The following is a 23,091-nucleotide window of genomic DNA, read 5'->3' on the forward strand; positions in this document are numbered from 1 at the left end:
CCATGTTACAGACACCTCCAGGGATATCAACCCTATTAGAAAACCTTTGTGTCATCAGCAAGACAAGACATACATTCCCAACACCCCTTGTGTGTTGTGTGTTTTTAAGTGATCAATGATCCTTCTTTCCAAAAGTGACTATATTCGATGTTAAGCTCACTAGCCTATAATTGCTAGCTTCTAGCTTGCTGCTCTTCTTGTAAATACGTATAATGTTAGCTGTCTTTCTGTCATGGGGAACTTCTCTTAAGCTATGTCTTTACTATCTTTACTATATTTGTATACTCAATTTTAGGACTTTACCTCTCTTAAAGTGGTTTTAAAAGCTGGAGGTTTTTTACCTTAATGCATGAAGGTAAAAAGCCTTTTGTGTGCAGCTCCCCTCCCAGTCCCCCCTTATACTCACTAGATCTCGATCCAGCAATGTGCAGAAGATCAGCTGCTCACCCAGCTCTCTCCCTTCTTATTGGCTCCCACTCCTATTAATCACAGTCAGTGAGGTAGGAGGGTGGAGCAGGACTCAGGAATTGTTAAACAGGAGTGTGCCCATAGCAAGTGGCTTGCTTTGGGGGTACTCAGTAGGAACTCATAATTCTGGTGGGAGGAACCCGAGAAGATGACGATCTGGGCTGCTCTGTGCAAAATCATTTCTCATCATTTCAGAGTATGACATGTTTGTTATTTCCTTTAGTGTCACTTTAAGTTTTTATTTCTGCCAGTGTCCTAATTGGGGAGGTATTTGTTCAATTCCTGTTGTGTAATCAGGCCAGGAAGTGAGAATGACTCCAATGGGACACAGACAACAAGAGGGGGTTAAAAACTATTTTCATTATTGTTTCATTACAGTCCTTGTACCTGTTAAGAAGAATCTCCAGTGCAGAACATGGTAAAAAAAAAATCCCTCACGGAAACTTAGATAGCAATAAAAAAATAAAGAAATAATGAATTTCCACTAAGAAGCAACAGAATTGTCACCCACGATACAGGAGATTGGCCATTACATTCAGGAGATTCAATAAAAGCATTTTCTGCACCATTTGGATATAAAAACAAGGTGCAGTTCCTTCCAGCAATAAAATAAACAAAGAACAACTTAGTGTAAAATATACAGCATTAAAAGGTTTGGCTGAAATATATTAAAATTAGGACCCTAATTGCTGTCCCCAATTAGATTTAATGGTGCTCTAAGAATGGCATTATGTGTCTGTGACAATATATGGCTCAATATTAATTGATTTTCTTTGTTTTAACTAAAACTAACACGATGAAAGATGAATGAAGCAACAAAGTTGTCATGGATTATACTGCACTTTATTTTAATACGGTGGGAATGAAGTTTAAAGGTTTTATTTTTGTGATTTTTATTTTCTGTCAATGAAGCCAGTACATATAAGGTGTCTGGGATTTCATCCTTTCTAGGGCATCACAGTAACTGTACGAGTTACTCTTGTATGATTAAATCCATGTGCAATACAGGTGAAACATTCACTGTTCCATTAACCAAAGTTCTATTCAAAACTTGATTCTAAAAAAAATATTATTTTAAGTTATTTATGGCATCCATTTATATTGATGCAAAGGTGCCTTAAATGAACACACATACTGTGATTTTGGAGGGGAAAAAAATGAAAATGGATTTCTAAAAGAATGATTGCTCATTCCATGTGTCAAAGTACACAACCATAACTGATTTACAAAATAAAAACTGAATGCAAAGACAAACTTCCACTGCCAATCTAGAACATGAAACACCCAAACTAAATTAGTCAAGTATGATTATACAGCCATCTAGATCACACTTACCTGTTTTATTAAATTGTAAAAAATAAACACTGAAATAACGCCTAATACAAGTTATAATTTCACAACTATAATGCAATAAGAAAATAAGGAATAAAAAGAGAAATTGAACAATTTAATGAAAATGTACTTGATGTAGCACATAATAAGCAGCTGAAACATAAAAATGTGAGGCAAAAAAATGCAATGAGAAAACTTCAACAAAATGTGCTATTCCAATCAATTAACTTATTGAAATCAATAGTGAGTATTTTCTGTCAGCACATATGCTAAATGATAAACACTACTGATATCAACAGCCTGACTAGGCAGTTCAGACTGCTACATTTCAGGCATTAAGAAAGTTTGACTGAAATATGTATTGTGCTTTATAGATTAAAAAAATGGCAATACAAAAAGGCACAATGGGACTTTACTAAAAATATTTAGAAAACTCGAGCACACCTTGTAATTTGTATATGCTTACAGAAGGGTTGTTATAGACAGCCAATTCCCCGAGCAATGTATTATAAGGATTGTTAGTGCCACGAGGACGAAGCAGAGCATTGGTAATAAGATGATTAGCCATGGCTCCTGGAATAGCCCAATAAAAAGACAAAAAACAAAAAAACAAACAAAAAATAAATAAAAAAGTCAAGAGAAGTCAATTAAGATTATGTATTAAAACAAACATGTAAACATCAGTGAATGACAGCTATAACAACAGTCCACTTCAAAGGAGAGCTGATGTTTAAAACAACAAACAGCAGACTGACATTTAAAATGAACATCAATATACACATCTTTTTTAGTCTGAACAAAAACGTACATTCATCATATATGTATATAATGTATTTAAAAAAAAAGTGCTGATTAGCCATGCATCAGCAAGACAGATGCTGATCTATTAGAAAATATTTAAGCAGAATATTTTAAATAATATCAATAGTATTACATATTACAACTGTATACAATTGTGAATCCTTTTAAGGTACTTTTGCAGAATTTCTTGCTGCTATACAAATGATAAGCTATAAACATAGTTACATAGTTAGTAAGGTTAAATAAAGACACCAGTCCATCCAGAGTGAGTGTCTACAATTGTCCCTATCCCTGTACACGGCACACTCACATTTGTACCTACCCTCAATGAGCCCACAATCCAAGGTCCCCATTCATATACTAGGGCCAATTTTGGACAGAAGCCAATTAACCTACCTGCATGTCTTTGGAGTGTGGGAGGAAACTGGAGGAAACCCACGCTGGCACAGACAGAACATGCAAACTCATGGCAGGTAGTGTCATGGTTGGGATTCAAACCAGCAATGCTTTTTACTACTAGATGAGAGTGCTAACCACTACACCACTGTACCACCTCTAACATGAGTAGAAAGGGGGATGTGCAGCGTGATCCCACTATGATCCAATCATTCTGGTCAAAATATGCACTCTCTAATCACTCAAGCCTACGAATCTCCAAGGTTTTCCAATTTCAACTCAGGGGATGGGGGCTGATGGGTGGAGGTTACGGAGTTCAAACGAATGATTGATTTTCATGTTTGTACAATGGGTGCATAAGTGGGTCTGAATAAAAAACAGAACTCCAATGAAAGTAAAATTACCCCTTTCCAGTGGAAGGGTTAAATGCACATTTAGTTCTAGAGAAATAACAAAATCAGTCCTTCTTACCTGATCCTCTGCTCCCTTAAGCTCCCTCTGCACTAAGCAGCCTCTTCTCCCCTATACCACAGCTTCCAACTGTCCCTGATTTTGAGGGACTGTCCCTCCTTTGCAACAAAGTCCTTCTGTCCCTCTTTTATCTTATTTTGGTCTGATCTATATGGTTTTATATATAGTGTATAAAATTTACTTATTATCTTTCAAAAAGTGTTTCCCAGTGCTAAACCTTTCATCCAATTTCTAAATTGCTGCATTTGTAAATTTCAAAAGCCAATATAAAGGAATAGTAGTGGTAAAAAACAAAACAAAGAAAAAACACTTGTGGTTTTAACTTTTTTTGGTATAATTCACCTTTAAGGGAATGTGGCAGGGGATAGGTCCTATGCCTACATACTTGCTAATCGTTGTCCCTCATTTCCATATCAAAAAGTTGGAAGGGATGCCTATACCCCTTGTGCATTGGCGCTGAAGCCAACAGCTAGGGGATGCTGTGATGATACAATGACAGGTAGGCTGCAGGTCATACAAAACACAGCATTATAAACGTTATACCAGGGATTAGCTGCAAAAGTGTGGATGTAAGCCTTCTTCCAAACCAATTCATAAAAACATACATACAACATAAAACACATTGCACTTACAGCCCAACTCCAGTTTGAATAAAAATACATACACGGAGTATGTATAAAAGTATATATATGGGGTCAGCCTCACTGCAAGGGATAAATGCTCAGGAAAAGCAGATTTACTTGGATAAAATGCTTTTTCAGAACAGATTATCTAGCAACATCATACTTTAGCGGAAAAAAGGTTTTAGCATTTATAATGGCTTTTTTTCTTTTGTGGCCACATTGAGGCCCTGATGCCGCGTACACATGACTGGACTTTCCGGCAGACTAGGTCTGACGGTCTTTCCGACTGACTTTTGGCAGAGTTCCGACGGACTTTCCGAATGAACGGACTTGGCCACACACAATCACACCAAAGTCCGACGGATTTGAACGTGACGACGTACGACAGGACTAGAATAAGGAAGTTCATAGCCAGTAGCCAATAGCTGCCCTAGCGTGGGTTTTCATCCGTCGGACTAGCATACACATGAGCGGATTTCTCAATAGGAACTGGGTCCGGCGGAGTTCCGGCAAAAAAATCTGAAACGTGTTCTATTTCTAAAGTCCGTCAGATTTTTGGACAGCAAAGGTCCGATGGAGCCCACACACGATAGAATTGTCTGACGGATTCGCTCTGTCGAACCTTTGCTGTCGAAACATCCAGCCGTGTGTACGTGGCATTAGCGATATCTTTGTACTCTGGGTGTGTAAGTGGGTCTGAATTAACCACTTACAGACCGGAAGATTTTCCCCCTTAATGACCAGGTAATTTTTGCGATACGACACTGCGTCGCTTTAACTGACAATTGCGCAGTCATGCGACGCTGTACTCAAACAAAATTAACATTCTTTTTTTCCCACAGGTAGAGCTTTCTTTTGGTGGTCTTGATCACCTTTGCGTTTTTTTATTTGTTGCGATATAAACAAAAAAAGAGCGACAATTTTGAAAAAAAAAAACAATATTTTTTACTTTTTGCTATAATAACTATCCCCCCAAAAAATGTAAAAAAACGAATTTCTTCATCAGTTTAGGCCGATATGTATTCCACATATTTTTGGTAAAAAAATCGTAATAAGCGTATATTAATTGTTTTGTGCAAAATGTATAGCGTCTACAAAATGGGGGATAGATTTATGGCATTTTCATTATTATTATTTTATTTACTAGTAATTGCGGCAATCTGCGATTATGAGCAGGACTGCGACATTGCGGCAGACAGATCGGACACTTTTGATACTTTTTTGCGATCATTGACATTTATACAATGATCGGTGCTTTAAAAATGCACTGATTACTGTGTAAATGTCTCTGTCAGGGAAGGGGTTAACACTAGGGGCAATTAGGGGTTACAGGTCCTGCACTGAAGGGGAGGATGCCGAAGGACAGTCCACCACTGGAGCATAAGAGGTGCCCGCTACTGCAGAAGTGAAAAATCAAGCAAAGTAAATCTGCTTTTCCCGAGCATTTAAACTTTTGGCAGTTTAAGGGGGCAACCTCACAGAAAGGGAGGACTTTTGTTCTCCCTGAAGTTATGCTCTAAGTGCAGTGTGTTTGTATGTTTTTATGACTTGATTTGGTAAAAGGATGACTTCCACACTTTTGTTATTCATCCCCAGTCATAAAACCGTGTTTTGTACTACCTGTTCCATATCTGTCACTGTTTCATGACAACATCCTTTAGCTGTTGGCTTGCCACCACTGCAACCCTTATTTGTCACCATGCCTCTCTGGTGTCCTCTTGAAAAGCAGGTAGGGTTCCAATTCCCTGGGCACACACATACCCTCTTTATATACTCTCACTGACACTCTTGTCACTGCATTTTTTCCTCCCACTGGCACCACCTATGCTGGAGCACTGTACAAAACAGTATACTATGTGCTTCAATAATAAACTCTTCAGATTGTTGCAGGACATTACGAACATCAATTGCCTCTGTTTTAGCATGCAAGCAGTGTGACCAATATCCCTACTTTGTTGCAATGTGCTCCATTGTTGCCCTTCCCTTTTCCCCAATTTCAGATTCACTGCCTTCTAGAAGTTCCCAGGTTAAATGTTAAGAGCAAAAGAAGATGTAAATAACAGACTAGACATCAGTACAAGTCATTCAGGTCAAAGCCCCCGGTTACATATTTCGCCAGGCTCAATTTTTGTAACTCGGGTTCAACTCACAAAAACGTATATCTAGTGCTTTAAAATCATCGAAATCTGCTGGAAAATAAGGCATGCACAATTCAGTCGAAATTTGGGGTATTTATCTCATAAAACTGATCAGTATTTTATTGCATATTGTCATATTCATAGGAATGGATACAGAGGAGAGGCATTGGAACATCTGTCAGTTTTTATTGCTGTCTATTTCTACTATTTCTCCTTATCATTGAAAGTGAAAAGAAAAAAATAAGGGGGTTCTAACCCTACCTTACTCTATTAAAAACAAAGATTTGCCTTTAGTTGCACTTTAAAGCAATTTTTGCTGTGATATTTGGCAAAGTTGTTGTTATATCTTTGGACATGTCTGTTTTTTCTTGCTAGTGAATAGCCATTGTCATTCTCTGACGTTGTTGAAAGTCTCACTCTGATTTCAATCTGCCAAACCTTCAAATTGATGACACCCCTCTACTAACAGCTGTGCTAACTATGCAATGTCAGTACAACGATCTCCCCTGCTGAGCTATTGGATAATGACAGGGGGACGGCCCCCTGCCAGAGCACACCAGTCAGCAATCTTAGCCATTGACAGAGGACGCTGATCGGATGCCAATCGGCAGACCTTTTTTGGTCATGCCCCTTCAACAGTGGCCGACTTCTGTTTGACCGGCTGCCGTACACATGGGCCGAATGTCAGCCGGTTTCTATTGAATTGGGATATTTGGTCTTTTTTTTGTACAGCCCTTAAGACTACAAGAACGAAAAAATTTCTTTGTTGATAGCAAGGATACCTCATTCAGATATGTCCAAGATAGCTGATCCTAAACATCTAATCATTAAGATAATGAGTGTTTAAGGGTATGTGTCAAACTGTGATGCAACACCTAAGTTCCCTTTACATATGTCTCAAGACTTGTAATTACAATTGATCTGAACATGGCTGGAGAACATTGGTGTTTTATGTGGGATTGTAATTAAGGGTTTTGAAAAAGAACATGGCATCCCAGTCTTAGTCCGTAGGGTACAATATTGAGTTGGCCCACCCTTTTGCAGCTATAACAGCTTCAACTCTTCTAGGAAGGCTGTCCACAAGGTTTAGGAGTGTGTCTATGAGAATGTTTGACCATTCGTGAGCTCAGGCACTGGAAGGCCTGGTTCACAGACTCCATTCGAATTCATCATAAAGGTGTTCTATCAGATTAAGTTCAGGACTGTGCAAGCCAGTCAAGTTTCTCCACCCCAAACTCGCTATTCCATGTCTTTATGGACCTTGCTTTGTGCACGGGTCCAAATCATTTGGTGGAGGGGGGGTATGGTGTGGGGTTGTTTTTCAGGGGTTGGGAAAGCCCCTTAGTTCCAGTGAAGGGAACTCTTAAGGCGTCAGCAAACCAAGACATTTTGGAAAATGTCATGCTCCCAACTTTGTGTGAACAGTTTGGGGATGGCTGCTTCCTGTTCCATTATGTATGACTGCGCACCAGTCTAACGACGGCTGGGTACACAGCGATCACCCAGCAGATTGGCTGCCTGATGACTATTTATACTGGGCAAAAGCAGGGTGTAAACAGGACTGTAAGCTAACCATTTTATTTAGTGACAGGGGCTTTGACTGGCATTGGGAGAGGTTTAACAAAGCGTGTTCAAAGCCATGTTTTGAAGTAAGTGGAAACTAGCCCTAAGAGTCGTAAAAATGTGAAATAGATCCCTCAAGAACTAGTTCTGGAGAGCTCAGCTGGTTATTAAAAAAAAAAAAATCAGGCCATGCACAGTTTTTTGTGTTTTTTTGCAGTGAGCAGGCTGGCATTAAGGATATATAATACTCTCTGGCTATTAAGACACTGACAGTGGTATCAGGGCTTCAGGGATTATGTTAATTCACTAAGGGTATTACAGGACACACAACTACCCCAGTCACCCACATTTCTTTTTTTTAGCATATACTGCAGTAACGGTGGCTTTTTACCATTAGTGCAGAGATCAATATGCTAAATATGCTAAATATGCTGTTAGGTATGATATGGACAGTTTTCCAGTTATCCTGGTGAAACCATTGTATAATTTAAGCACTAAAAGAATGAAAAAAAGGCAAAAGAGGCAATTTACAAAAATAGGTTTTTTAAACTCACTGTAAAAATCATTTTCTTGGAGTAATTGAGGGACACAGAAATTCTTAGAATTCTTAGACTGTTGGGTTAAACTGCTGTCTAATGAAGAAACAAACAACAGCAACATCAAAGCAATTGGACAGCACAGGATAACCCTGCCCACAGGACTTTTTTTTTTTTTTTTTTTTTTTTTTTTTTAGAGAATAGGTGCAGGAACTCATGGACCCAGACACTCCCACCCTTGCCACCTTCCCACCACCCATGGGGAAAAAAAAGTGGTGTGGTGTATTGTGTTTGCTGTGCCAAATGGTGGGTGTGGCCAAACTGCACTAACAATTGGAGGGATATTAAAGGGATATTGTTAAATATGACCAGGAGTGCATAACAAACAGAGTGGCAGGGTTGAGTGCATTCATTACACACAGGGTGCAGAGTTGAGGCGTGCATTATGCACAGAATGCTGGGTTCAGGAGTGTGGTACACACAGGGAGTTGATTTCAGGGGTGCATTACGCACAAGGGTGCAGGGTTCAGGAATGCGTAACAAAAAGAGCAAAAGAGTTCAGGCATACAAACTGCACAGGTTGCAATTATCAGGAGCGAACTATGCAAAGACCGCAGGGTTCAAGAGTGCATTACACACAGGCTGCATGATTCAGCCCTCTTCCACAGCTTTTTACCTCTGCATTTCCCATCCACATTTAATTTCTGCACCCTTCCTCAGCTCTGACCTCTGCTGCACCCCCTTCACCTTCCTCTCTGCACACAACCCCTCCACTGCCCTCATCTTCAACCCACTCTGCCCCTTCAAAGCTCCACTATCTTTCACATGGTTAACTTTCACCTCTCAGAAACCTAGTTGGCTCTAGTACCTTCTGCAGCCACTGTTACTTGCAAATCCAAAAGCCAGGCTCCTGTATTTACAAGTTAAAGTGATGAGCAGGGAGCACAGGGCCTGTGCTGGAGGTGGAAGAACAGAATTCTTCATGCCTCAGTTTTGTAGCAAGCTAGTACCAAGAGCATGAGAAAAAACAGAGGGAGGGACCTGTGTCCCTCAATTAACTATTATTTTGTTTTGTAGAGGGGTGAGAAACATAGAAACAAAGGCTAACAGGTCCACAGAGGGGTGGGCAACATAGTAACAAAGATAACAGAAAACTGCCTATAGCTCAACGAGCTGGCATCAAATGACTCCTGACTATCCATCTGGTAAAACCTAAGTAAAAAAGACAGCAGAATAATGATGGTATGCTGGAGTTACCAAAAATATTTTCAAGAGAGAAGCTGATGAACCCTTATGGGTCCATCCAGAATACAAAATGAACCAGACTTCTTGAGGAAGTAGAGGCTAAGAGATTGATTCTCGTAGCTTGAACTACATCCAAACAATGGAAGTAAATGTCTTCTTAATTAACTGGAGCAACATAGAGGAACGGGAGAACAATGTTCTGGCTGAGGTGAAAGGTAAAAATTACCTTAGTCAAGATGGAAGTGCTGAGCCTCAGACTACAGACCAGTCAGCCGAAAATCAATAATATGCAAACAATTGGAAGGAATGATAAGGGACCACATCCAAGAATTTGCAGATAACAAACTTTTAATTAACAAATTAAAGTGGAACTTCACTCTCTCAATCAATATTAACTATTTTTAATCTTTATGCTGCTGGTATTAGTAAATAGTTAGGAAAGTTTATCTAATTGTTTTTTTTTTTTTTTTGCATTTCTTTAGTTACTTCCTGGTTTCCATGATTAGGCAAATAATGTCAAACATCCCAGCAGTCTTCAGGAGGGGAGGAGGGGTTTACTCAACTAAGCACACCCTTCTGCCTGCATGCCTAAGCTAAGGATTCCAGGAAGTAAAGGTTACATGAATCATCTGCCCTTATGTAAGTTGTGATTTCTCTGCAAAATAAAGCATGGAGATATGGATAGATGGATGCGTTTGCTCTGAATATTAAAAATTAATTAAATGGCATTTTTTGTCTGTGGTGCTCAGATGCAGTGTGGCTCTACTTTAAGGTTTATTTTTTGGCATTGATGTTATTGTATGTACCCGGATAGTTGAAGAAGTGTGTTGTCAAATGGCATTTTCCTGAATGGTCTAAACTAGAAATTTGAGTGGTGTGCCCCAGGGCTTTGCCCTGGGACCAGTTCTGTTTGACCACTTCAGCCCCAGAAGGTTTTACCCTCTTAATGACCAGAGCATTTTTTGTGATATGGCACTGTGTCAATTTAACTGACAATTGCGTGGTTGTGCTACATTGTACCCAAACAAAATTGACATCCTTTTTTCCCGCAAAAAATTTAGCTTTCTTTTGGTGGTATTTGATCACCTCTGCGGTTTTTATTTTTTGCGCTATAAACAAAAAAAGCTACAATTTTGATAAAAAAAAGTTTTTTACTTTTTTCTGTAGTAAATATAGTATATTATTATTAAGTATATTTTTTTAAAAAACAAATTTCTTCATCAGTTTAGGACGATATCATCTTTTACATATCTTTGGTAAAAAAAAAAAAAATCGCATATATTATTTGGTTTGTGTAAAATTTATAGCGCCTACAATATAGGGAATAGATGTATGGCATTTTTATTATTATATTTTTTTACTAGTAATGGCAATGATCTGTGATTTTTATCAGGACTGCGACATTGCGGCGGACAGATCGGACACTTCTGACTCTTTTTTGGGACCAGTGACATTTATAAAACAATCAGAGCTAAAAATTGGTACGGATTACTGTATAAATGTCAGTGGCAGGGAAGGGCTTAATACTAAGGGGTGATCAATGAGTTAACTGTGTCCCTTATAAGTTTTTCTAACTGTGGGGGGGGGGCTTACTGGGACATGACAGATCACTGTTCCCCACCACTTGGAACAGTAGATCCCTGTCATGTCACCTGTCAGAACTAGGAAATGCCTTGTTTACATTTCCCGTTTTGCCTGTGTACAAGTCAATCGTGGGGCCCCTGGAGGACATCCAGTTCTCCCGACCCGCAGGCACACTCCCGCAGCATGCAGTGGGAGTGCATGCATGCTGCTGGAGGCGCACACCCGCAACTGAGCCTGCACAAGCCGCCATACAGCTATGGCGATTTGAGCAGGATAGCCACTGTGCTGCCATCAAACGATGACGGCTGGTCTTAAAGAAGTTAACTCGTTCATAAATTATATAGAGGTTAGAATAAAAAGTTAAAGCTCTGTGTTTTCTGATATCCAGCTAAGCAGGACAATAACTTCAGAACATAATACAATGACTTTACAAGAACACTTAGTGAAAATGGAAGGATGGGCAGCTATATGATAGATGAGGTTTATTACTGAAAAATCTATAGTCATGCACTTGGGAGTTAAAAATATGCATGCAAGTTAGATGCTAAGGGGAGAACCTCTGTGAAAAAGGTTTCCGGAGGTCTTAAGGTCTGTCTGACTTTTGGGAAAAAAAAGTCAGCTGGAGCCCACACACGATCAAATTGTCAGACGGATTCCGGTCCGCCGGACCAAGTCTGCCGGAAAGTTCAATCGTGTGTACGCGGCATTAGAAGACTGCAAACTCAGCAACAGCATGCAATGCAGAACTCCAGCTAGCAAGTATATCAGGCTATTATCATGCATTAAAAAGGGTATTTACTCCATAGACAAAACCAAAATTCTACCATTATACAAAACACTGGTTCAGCCACATCTTGAGTATACAGTCCAGTTTTAGCAACTGATTCTCAGGAAGGATGTTTTTGAACTTGAGAGTCCAGAGATAGGCAACAACGCTAATAAGGGTACTGGAAGATCTCAGTTATGGGGATTGACAACAAACATTAAAAGCAAAGTGTCTGAATAAAAAACAAAACAAAAAAAACATTCATACTGATGCTGCAGTTGTTCCCTGCCCTCTCTAAACTAAGAACTGAGTGATCAAAGTCTACTGATCGCTCAGTACTCAGGTCTGCTCTGAGCTATCTGAACTATCAGTCAGCACTCTCTGCTCTGCCCTTTCAGCACTCACTGGAGCCCTGGACTGTAGAAGGAGGGGGGGGGAGTGGCTGGCTCAGGTATTTAGCGATGCACTGGGAGGCTAATTCAGCTTCTGGTCAGGCATCTGGGCAGATTGCGACATAATTGTTGAGATTCCTGCAGAGCTTGGACCGGCTCTGTAACATTAGCCCACAGTGGCCTTTAGCCTGCTGTCGGCTGAATATGGGTCACAGGAATGCAGAACTCAGTGCCCAAAAGTATGGCCAAAAGATACATACTGGGCATACTGCTCTTAAACTTGTTCTACTTGGAGAAGGGGCGCTTAAGAGGAAATATGATTGCAATATACAGATCTTTAAATGATGACTCTATCATTGGGAGAAAACTATAAAATCTTAGGTCTCTAAAAAAGACACAATGAAGCTGTACACAAAGTGGTTATTTGCTGTTAGAGCGATAAGGTTGTGAAATTCCCTGCTACAGTTGTAGTTATTAAAAATGGGAGTGACATAAACACACACATACACACAGGTTGAACTGGGTGGCCTGGTGTCTTTATTGAACCTAATCAACTATGTAAATGTGTTATACCCGTCTTATCATGGTGAGACTTTTGATTCTTCCATGATAGTTAATGCACACCACTGCAGTAGCATCATCACACTTAATTTGGATCAGATAACTTTCCAGTAGACTTGTCCAATGCTGCAGACAAATTGGACCAACTTGTTAAAGTAAAAGGAAAGGCTAATATAACTAAGGAAAAGTGTTACTTCCCCCTGCTCATATATATACTACATACTGGTTGTAAAATAGCTCATCATTTTCATTTCTAGGCTCAGATGCAGCTGACTCGAAGGAGCTGTATCTCAGCTGTGGTCTCAGATACAGCTGACAAGAAGGAGTGCCGAGATTGGGAAAGTCGCGGAAGCTGGTGGGTGACATCACGTCTGAATTCAGCCCTGATGTCAACCGCTGTGAATTTTACACACTGTATGCAGCATACGTGTGAACAGAGGGGAATCAATCTTTTCAACCTGAGCTATATTCGTTTTTACTTCCACTTTAACCACCTTCAGACCGGACCATTTTGCTGGTAAATGACCAGAGGTCTTTTTACAATTTGGCACTGCGCTGCTTTAACTGGTAATTGCGCGGTCATGCAATGTTGTACCCAAACAAAATTTGCGTCCTTTTCTTCCCACAAATAGAGCTTTCTTTTGATGGTATTTGATTGCCTCTGCGATTTTTATTTTTTGCGATATAAACGTAAAAAGACCGCAAATTTTGAAAAAAAATGATATTTTCTACTTTTTGTTATTAGAAAAATCCAATAAACTTAATTTTAGTCATACATTTAGGCCAAAATGTATTCAGCCACATGTCTTTGGTAAAAAAAAAGTCAATAATTGTATATTTATTGGTTTGCGCAAAAGTTGTCACATCTACAAACTATGGTACGTTTTCTGGAATTTACGCAGCTTTTAGTTTACGACTGCCTATCTCATTTCTTGAGGTGCTAAAATGGCAGGGCAGTACAAAACCCCCCCAAATGACCCCATTTTGGAAAGTAGACACCCTAAGGAAATTGATAAGTGGCATGTTGAGCCCATTGAATATTTTATTTTTTTGCCTCAAGCGATTGAATAATGACAAAAAATAATTTTTTTTTTTTTTTTACACACAAGTTGTCACTAAATGATATATTGCTCACAGATGCTATGGGCATATGTGAAATGACACCCCAAAATAAATTCTGCTGCTTCTCCTGAGTACGGGGATACCACATATGTGGGACTTTTTGGGAGCCTAGCCGCGTACGGGGCCCCGAAAACCAAGCACCGCCTTCAGGCTTTCTAAGGGCGTTACAGTTTTGAAGGCCATAAAATGCCAAGATGGCACAAACCCCCCCCAAATGACCCCATTTTGGAAAGTAGACACCCCTAAATTTAGGAGTACACTAGTGAGACTAGGTAATAAATGGCGGGTGCCCTGAAACTATAAAAAAAATAACTAACCAACCAGCGTCACCTGTAACAGTTATATGGTGATCACTGGTGAAAGGGTTAACTAGGGGGCAATCAGGGGGCTTTATGCGGTAGTATATGGGGGTCCCTGGCGCTATAAAAAGCTGCGGCGAACCTAAATACCTACCTGCCTAACTAGCGTCACCTGTGACACTAATACAGCGATCAGAAAAACGATCGCTTATTAGGCTGGGTTCACACTGGAGCGATCCGGGAACGCCATGAATCCGCGGCGGGTTCCCGCATCGCATGCCTCCCGGCGGCAGTTCACACTGTCCTATGCGAACTGCTGGGAGTGTCAGTGAAATGTTAATGACACCCCCAGATCAGTTCGCATATCGCAGTGCGATCTGCAAACTCGGATCGCATGGTGTGAACACCCATGCGATCCGATTCTGCTGCGGGCCAAAAAAAGGGTCCCGTGCGAATTTGCGGCGGGTGCGACACGAATTCAGCCATACTATCTGTATGGCTGAACTCGAATCACACAGAGATCGGATGTGATTTGCACTGCAGTGCGGTGCGAATCACATTCGTTCTCATAAACCGCTGCAATGTGAACCCAGCCTTAGTGACACTGGCGACGGGGGGTGATCACGGGGTTAAACCTTTATTGGGGGGGTTAGGGGGGCACATTAGAACTAAAGGGGGCTAACCCTAACTGCCCTAACAGTTATTACAGTCACAAATGACACCAATGCAAAAAAAAAAAAAAAAAAAAGCAATTGGTGTCACTGTGACTGGGGGGGCAGGGGTAATTGGGGGGTGATCGGGGGGTAAAGGGGGGGTGTGAGTGTGCCTGGCATGTTCTACTGTGTAGTGTAGTGCTTGTGCAACTCACCGATGCTCTCTCCTCGGTGCCGGAACGAAAAATACCGACACGGAGGAGAGAATACATCACTTCCTCTCCTGTGTGTACATTACAGGAGAGGAAGTGATGTCACGGGACATTTTCATTCGTCGGGAGCGATTGCGAGGGGGTGGCCATGAATGAATGGCCGTCCCCTCGTCCGGGATCGCTCCCGAACGAATACCGACCGCCGCAGGCACCGGGCGGGGGCCCGATCGGGCCCCCGACCCGCGGGCAGGCAAGGACGTACATGTAAGCCCTTATGCCTGCCCGTGCCATTCTGTCGACGTACATCGTCGTGCGGCGGTCGGCAAGTGGTTAAAGACCAATTCTGGGGAAACGAGTAAAGTTTGTGTTAGAAATTGGATTATCTACTGGTGACACTGGGGTCCTTTTATCAGAAGATTGTAGTTCTGGTGTCTTCCAGCAGCCAGCAGATCCCAGCAATTAGTCTTCTATGCTGGCTGCTTGAAGGGTATTTATTCCCTCCTGTAACATTCCTTCTTGCTTCAGTGTTTTGCCTGCTAGCCAGATTAATTCTTGCTAATTTATCGTGAGCCTAGATCCTGATCTTAATCCTACTCCTCCTCTGCCCTGTGCCTCTATCTGGTACCATCCTATCTGCACCCCGTGTTCCTCATCCCAATCTTGGTTTCCCATTCCTGACTGTTCCTTGTACCTCCAGTTTTAACCTGTTTAATTCCTGCTTCCCTTTTGCTTGTATATACTGTATTATATTTAGCTTGCTAGTTAGGTTATCTGTCACTTGGTTAGTTAGGGTGCTAGTTAGATCAATTTGTTACTTGTTTTATCATTTACTTATATCTTCATGTTTGTTATGTATGTTTGTTATGTATTCTATTGGCTGGTGTTTGATGGCTTTTTGTTTTATTATTAATACATCTTACTTAAATCATACACTGGTTTCAGCTTCCTGAGTGCAGATACACAGATTTGGTCATCCCTGCTCCTAGATGCCTGCAGTCAGTATCCCAGACAACTCGCCTGTGTATTTTCCATCAAGATCTCTCAACAAATTAACTTTCTTTATCATTGGATGACAGATAAAGTGGCTTGGAGTCATTCTGAACTGACTATAACTGCCAGTCATGCATAGTTTACCACAGTACGTGACTCAAAAACTGCAACTGAGAAGCAGTGCACACAATAACTGAATTTGAGCTATAAAGTTTTTTTTTGTTGTAAACTAGGTGTAGCAGGACCTCAGCTATTTTATATGAAAACAGAGGCCATCCATGTTGTTCTGAAATAAGTTTGAATGTGGTCCTGTGATGACATCTGTATTAACTTCTCCATTTTCAATAATTACAATCATCCAGTTAAATCAATATGTATCCCAGAATCATTACCCATAGTCTAGTTTCAAGATTCTCTTTGCAGGTCACTTCAGATTCCTAACTTGATTTAATTCAATGAGATAGGTAATGGTAATTACATTGTGGATTTTGTCTACATTTTCTAATGAATGGTTTGTTTTAAATTTGGTTTGGGCATAGAACTTTTTTTGTTATTTTTATTTATTTTGCTTATTTTAAGTATTTTATGTAGATGTCATAGCATATAATGGACAATTAGACATCAAGTTTTTTAATTGTGCTTTTAGCATAAAAGTGAGCAAAGACATAAACATGACATGACTGGCAACCTTGTTAACAGATTAAATAGGTAATGGCCATCTTGGATAATTTTTTCCAATTGTTGTATCCCTGGCATTGTAGTCTCAGCAAATCCCTCATGTCTCCATAGGCATAGAAATGCACATTAGAGCAATTAAATTATGCCTGTTGTATGCTTTATTATTGTACTCTCTAGGGATTTGTTTTTGTTAAAGTGGTGTACCTAATCTAGTTACAAATGTTTCACCTAGATATTCCTACAAAAATGCTCCTGAACAATGTTCTTTTAAAATGGCACTATAACATACAATGGGTATAGAAAAAAATTACCACCTTTAAAATAATCACATTGTGTTGTTTTGAATCCTGAAATTAAGACAGACATAATTTTTTGTTTTATCCAGCTGTATTCATTCTGAGCAACTTATAACATCCAAGTGAAAGATATAACACCAACATGATAGGAAAAAATAAATAAAAAAACAAAATTACTGAGTTCACCTTCTCAATGGCACACAAAGCCATTTAACTTACAACTGATCAGCTGTGGTCATTTTGATTAGCTGAGCATGAAAAGAGCTTACCTGGAACATTTCAGTCCCTGGTAGAGCACCTGAAGCAAACAATCAACTATGCTTGGCAAGGCACTGTCAAAAGATCTCCGGGATAAAGTTGTAGACAGGCACAAGATAGATGAGTACAAAAAAGGCTTTATCAATGCCTAGAGGCACAGTGAAGTCTATTATTAAGAAGTGGAAGGTATTTGGTACAAAACAAACATCGCTCCAAACTGGATGAAAGAGCCAGGAGGTAACTGGTCAGAGAGGCTACCAACAGGGGTACAGCAACTCTGAAGCAGTTGCAGGAATTTATGACAAAGAGTGGTCATTGTGTGTATGTGACAACAATATCACAAATTTTCCACAAACGTGACTTGTATGAGAGGGCTACAAGAAAAAAGCCACTACTCAAGAAATGCCACATGCAGTCACGACTGAGCTTTGCCAAAATGCACCTTGAAGATTGCAAATTCTAGATGTGCAAAGTTAGTAGAGACATATACCAACAGAATAAAGACTGTAATTAAAGAAAAAGGTGTTTCAACAAAATACCAAGACAAGGGGTGATCCTTTTTCCAACAGTGATTCTGTTTTTTATTTTATTTTTTATTTTAATTCTGACATGTTGTTATTGTACCTTTCACTTGGATGTTATAAGTTGCACAGCTGGATAAAACAAAAACAGTGTTTGTCTTCATTTCATGCTGCAAAGTAAATGCAGCAATTAAAAGACATGTGTTTTATCCTGCAGTCAACTGGTACAGAAAATCAAAATTACTGAAAAAGTTCCAAAATCTTGCATTATCAATTATACAATATGTGGTGGTGTAAAATATACCAGTCAAAGTGAGAATGATAGTTTTAAAAAATCAAGCAGGTAGTTATTTTTTTATGTAGAAGAGACTTCAAATTTTTTTATTTTGCCAAAACATTTTTTACTTGTCTACAAATGATTTTGTTTCTGTAAAAGGCCAGGAGTAGAATCTAGGTGTGGACACAAAGTATCTCCAGCATGCATGGGTGGAGTATTATCATGCATGACCACCCAAAAGGCAAAAGAGATAAGAGGTTGGTCCCAGAAGACAGAAGATAATAGTGGTGATAGGAGGTGCATATTTTGAATTGCTGGAGGAGGGAAAATTCAGAGGTAAGTGTTCCATAATGTGCAAGAATTCTGTGTATATTTTTAAATTATATCCTGTTGCACCTGCCATCCCAACTATCGTTCAACTTTACAGTTATTTAAAAAAAAAAAAACTATATCACATGGGAACTTGACATATTTAAACATTAAACATTAAACATATTTAAACATTAGATCTTAATTTAAACAGTGCCTACAGAAAAAGGCGATATACTTGAATAAAAACACAGAGAAAATGTGCCTTTTCAATAATTTATGTAACACAAATATGAAAAGATGTAATGGCGTACTGAGATAACAGTAAGTACATCCTTGGCCACAAAAGCTTGCATTAAGCAGAGACTACATCTTATTTAACAAAACTCTCTACCAGTATTCAACATTGACTTGATGACATTTTTGATCACTCCTTCATGAAAAACTCTCTCAGTTGCACAGTGTTTGCCGGTTTCCTTGTAGGAACCACTGGTTTAAAATCCTCTCACAGCAATGGGCTAAATATGCTGGGATGTCTAGTCCTGGACAAGTTAGCAGTTGTTAGAAATCTATGGCACTTGTAAATTAACTTTCTTATAGTGGTATGAGTGATTTCAAAAAATTTTGTGATCTTTTTTAAAATCCTTTCCAATCTCATCAGCATCTATAAACTTTTTTGAAAGCCTTTGAGAGCTATTTTGATCTTGGTCACCACACACATCTACAGCAAAGTGAAATCTAGACTGAAGATTTTTGAAGTTTAACCTCCCTGGCGGTACGATTATTTCGGATTTTAGGTGCTAAAAGCGGTACCATTATTTTGCATGAAAATTTGGCGTTTTATATTGTAGTCCTGCAATTCTTAGGAATAACTCTCTTAAATCTGTCCAAACCAGAGTCTAGCAGACATCCCGGGTATGATAAAGTTTGAAAAATTAAATCATAAATTATAATATAATAAATAATTATAAATAATTGTACCAAATAATAATATAACAATAATAAAAATTATTCAATAATGTAATCAAATCAAAAACACTGAAATTTGCTCAGTTGCAGAATTGTCACTGTCATTACTTTTCAGTATTTGATGACGGATGTCCCCACAAATCGCTATCTCTCAATTCTGCGAGTGATTCCAATTTATTATCGCTGTTTTCTAGCTGGTCTAAAATCATTTTTGATGTAAAGGGACAGTTTTGGTTGCTATGGGCAATCTCCAGTTTCCAGGCATAAAGAACAGTTTTTATTATATAAAACTGCATGCAGGACACTGGGCAGACCACTAGGGACAATGGGGATGTGAAATATTTACATACAGCAATGTAATCTGTAAGATTACATTATACTGTATGTATACTGTTTGTTTCACTTTTTGAATTTGGCGCCGATCTCCGTGCCCGTGCGTCGCAACGCTCGCAGGGCACGGAGATCGGTGATGTAATGCATCGAGCGAGACACGGCTCGCTCGTACAGCGGGGAGACAACGCTGGATCCGAGGGAGAAGGTGAGTAAACCTCCTCCTGGATCCAGCGAGGCAGTCCCGAGTCTGACTCGGGGTTACCGCTTTTGGTATGAAAAATCCACCCCGAGTCAGACTCGGGAATACCGTCAGGGGGGTTAAATAAGACAGATTATACAAATGAAGAGCAATGTTTAACGTTTATGTATTATTTATGCAAGCAGATTACCCTGTTGCTCTATAAGCACTATTTGAATGAACATCTAATGTTTGCCTATTCAACAAAGTTAAAAATGTCAACAATTTTGTTATTTGACTGAGTAACAAAAGAAAATCTCAGAGTCCTAACACTGTTAGCTACAGTAGAGTCATATACAAATTATGTTAAAGGCATTATACATAAATAAGGTCCATTGGCATGGACCATAGGGTGAGTACATGGATTGAAAACTGGCTACAAGGGTGAGTTCAGAGGGTGATGATAAATAGAGAGAACTCAGAATGGTCAGAGGTGGATAGTGGGGTCCCGCAGGGTTCTGTGCTGGGACCAATTCTATTTATTTTGTTCATAAACAACCTGGAGCATAAGGTAAATAGTTCAATCTCTGTATTTGCGAACCATACTAAGCTAAGCAGGGCAATAACTTCTCCGCAGGATGTGGAAACCTTGCAAGAAGATCTGAACAAATTAATGGGGTGGGCAACTACATGGCAAATGAGTGTTGGCAGCTAGTGCACATGCTCCGTTTTCAGTGCATTTCTACCCTGAGCATTTCCTCATTGATCACATGTGAGGAGCCCATGTGACTATATTTATCTATTTATTACAAGTACTTATATAGCTCCGTCAATTTACTCAGCGCTTCACATATATATTGCACATTCTTATCAGTCTGTTCCCTCAAGGAGCTTACAATATAAGGTCCCCAACTCGCACACATACACATACTGGGGCCAATTTTTGACAGGAGCCAATTAACCTATTAGCAAAATTCCAGGCAGGTAGTGTCCTGGTTGGGATTTAAAATATGGGACCCTAGTGCTGCTAGGTGGAAGTGCTAACCACTTAGCCACTGTGCTGCCCCTGTAGAGTCACACATGTGAGCACAGGGCCAGTGCTAGACTATTTTGCGCCCTAGGCGAGACCAGCTACTTGCGCCCCTTCAAAAAAAATCTAAATTAATTCAATAATTTTAGTACCAGAACTCCTGGTGGAGGGATGGAGCAAGGTGGACAGGAGAGGGGTTGCAGCCATGTGGAGGCTGGAGCTAGGTGGATGGGGGGTGCAGCCAGGTGGGAGGATGGAGTCAGTTGGAAGGATGAGCAAGGTGGGAGGATGGAGTTAGGTGGAGGGATGGGCCAGGCGGGAGGATGGAGTCAGGTGGAGGGATGAGCCAGGTGGGAGAATGGAGTCAGGTGGAGGGATGAGCCAGGTGGAAGGATGGAGTCAGATGTATAAAAGGATAAAGAACAGGACATTTTGAGTCCTAGTTTTCAGGTGTGCAATTAGTGGCCATTGGCAATACTTTGACCATTGGTGTGAGTTCACCATGCTGGTCAGAGCACATAGCAATGGCTAAAGAGATTGTTTAGGTACTGGGTTATGTCTGGAAAAACAAAAAGGTATGAAACATTTTTTCTTTGAACAGCTTGAGCTGAAGGTATGGCAGCCTGCTCTAATCAAGAAACATAATCAGACCTGAAAAAGTTCCGTGGAGTATGAAGCCAAGTGGATGCAACAATCATATAAACTAAAAATGGTATTGACAGGAATGGACACCCCTTGGATTGGTTTGTCTCAGGTCAGGTTTGGCGTCCCACTAGCAATGCTTACCAGCCCATTTATCGCTCCTGCTAAATGCCAGATTGTGGTGTAACAAGTAGGGAATATGACTGGAGAAAAAAAAATTAAGCTAGCCTAGGCTCATGATTCTATGAGTACGTACAGGGGTTCTGATAGAGAAACGATTGAGACACAACCTCATTTTCAAGGGGGGGCCCGTGCCACCCCCTGTACACCTAGATGGGAGGGATAGTGGCATGTAGAGGAACAGATTCCTCCATGCAGCTGCTAAATGCCCACTCCTCCGCCTCCCCTCCCTCCTGCAGACATTCAGCCAGGGCCATCTTTAATATTGATTAGACTCTGGTCAAACATGTTCTTGCTCCCCCCCGCCATGCAATTTCGCTCTTCACCTGCTCTGAGAGCAGCTAGACTCAAAATCTGTTTACTACAGCAGATAATTCAGTGATTGTGATTGGTTGCTAGAGGTTACAGCCCAGATTATGGCACAATGAATAGTTGCTAGAGGTTACAGCACATAATTTCTGCTTGCTGATTGGTTTCTAGAAGTTACTGCACATCCTTACCGCTCACTGATTGATTTCTAGAGGTTATTGCACATCCTTACCACTCAGTGATTGGTTCATAGACGTAATACACATTATTACTGCTCACTGATGCTAGATGTTACTGCACATCATTACCGCTAACTGGTTGCTAGAGGTTACTGCACAAAGTTATTGCTCACTGGTTGGTTGCTAGAGGTTCCTGCACATCATTACCACTCACTGATTGGTTGCTAGAGGTTACAGCACATCATTACGACTCACTGATTGGTTGCTAGAGGTTACAGCACATCATTATGGCTCACTTATTTGTTGCTGAAGGTCACAGCACATCATCTCCTCACTGCCTGCACATCATGGACTGAGAAGGTGAGGAGTAACTGCACTCAATTAACCCTTTGCTGGCAGATGAGATCGCAATTTGAAATGCATTAATAACCCTTTCAGATCTGTGTTGGACGTGTATGATCAACCATTTCTTTGCTAGCAGAACCCTAGTGGAAATGCATGATATTTCCAGCAGGAATCTTCTAGCATTGAAAGGGTTATCAAGTGATTTCCCTGGGATCTACTATCTCCACTCGATCAATCAACTTGGGTACAACCAGCCTGCAGGATTTTACATGGGATTATTGCTAGCGGCTGCTCTATTGAGCAGGTTGTGAGCACACAGACAACCCACAGCTGCACCTCTTCCCTGTCATAGCACAACTGACCAGAGGCCCGTAGTGGCACGTGCAGCTACACTGATGACAGAGAAGCCGGATAGGCCTCAGTAGCTAGGAGCAG

At 40.3% G+C, this 23,091-nt stretch overlaps 1 protein-coding gene across 18 annotated transcripts in view; it reads right to left on the bottom strand.

Moving 5' to 3' along the window:
• The window catches only part of ADGRL3 (adhesion G protein-coupled receptor L3), a 1,264,347-nt gene that overhangs the window by 127,215 nt on the left and 1,114,041 nt on the right, over nucleotides 1–23,091 (bottom strand). For 6 of the 18 annotated variants that reach the window (XM_077475784.1, XM_077475783.1, XM_077475790.1 and 3 more), the window contains exon 22: nucleotides 2,245–2,373. The exons of 6 other annotated variants lie outside the window; for them this stretch is intronic. In XM_077475784.1, the coding sequence (XP_077331910.1) occupies nucleotides 2,245–2,373 (129 nt within the window). The remainder of the gene's footprint in view (nucleotides 1–2,244; nucleotides 2,374–23,091) is intronic. 6 more of the 18 variants (XM_077475797.1, XM_077475796.1, XM_077475794.1 and 3 more) reach the window with 1 other exon arrangement.

Source organism: Lithobates pipiens, unplaced genomic scaffold (assembly GCF_037356315.1).
Source record: "Lithobates pipiens isolate NorthernLeopardFrog02 unplaced genomic scaffold, aLitPip1_a1.2 Scaffold_13, whole genome shotgun sequence".
In the NCBI taxonomy this organism is placed as follows: domain Eukaryota; kingdom Metazoa; phylum Chordata; class Amphibia; order Anura; family Ranidae; genus Lithobates; species Lithobates pipiens.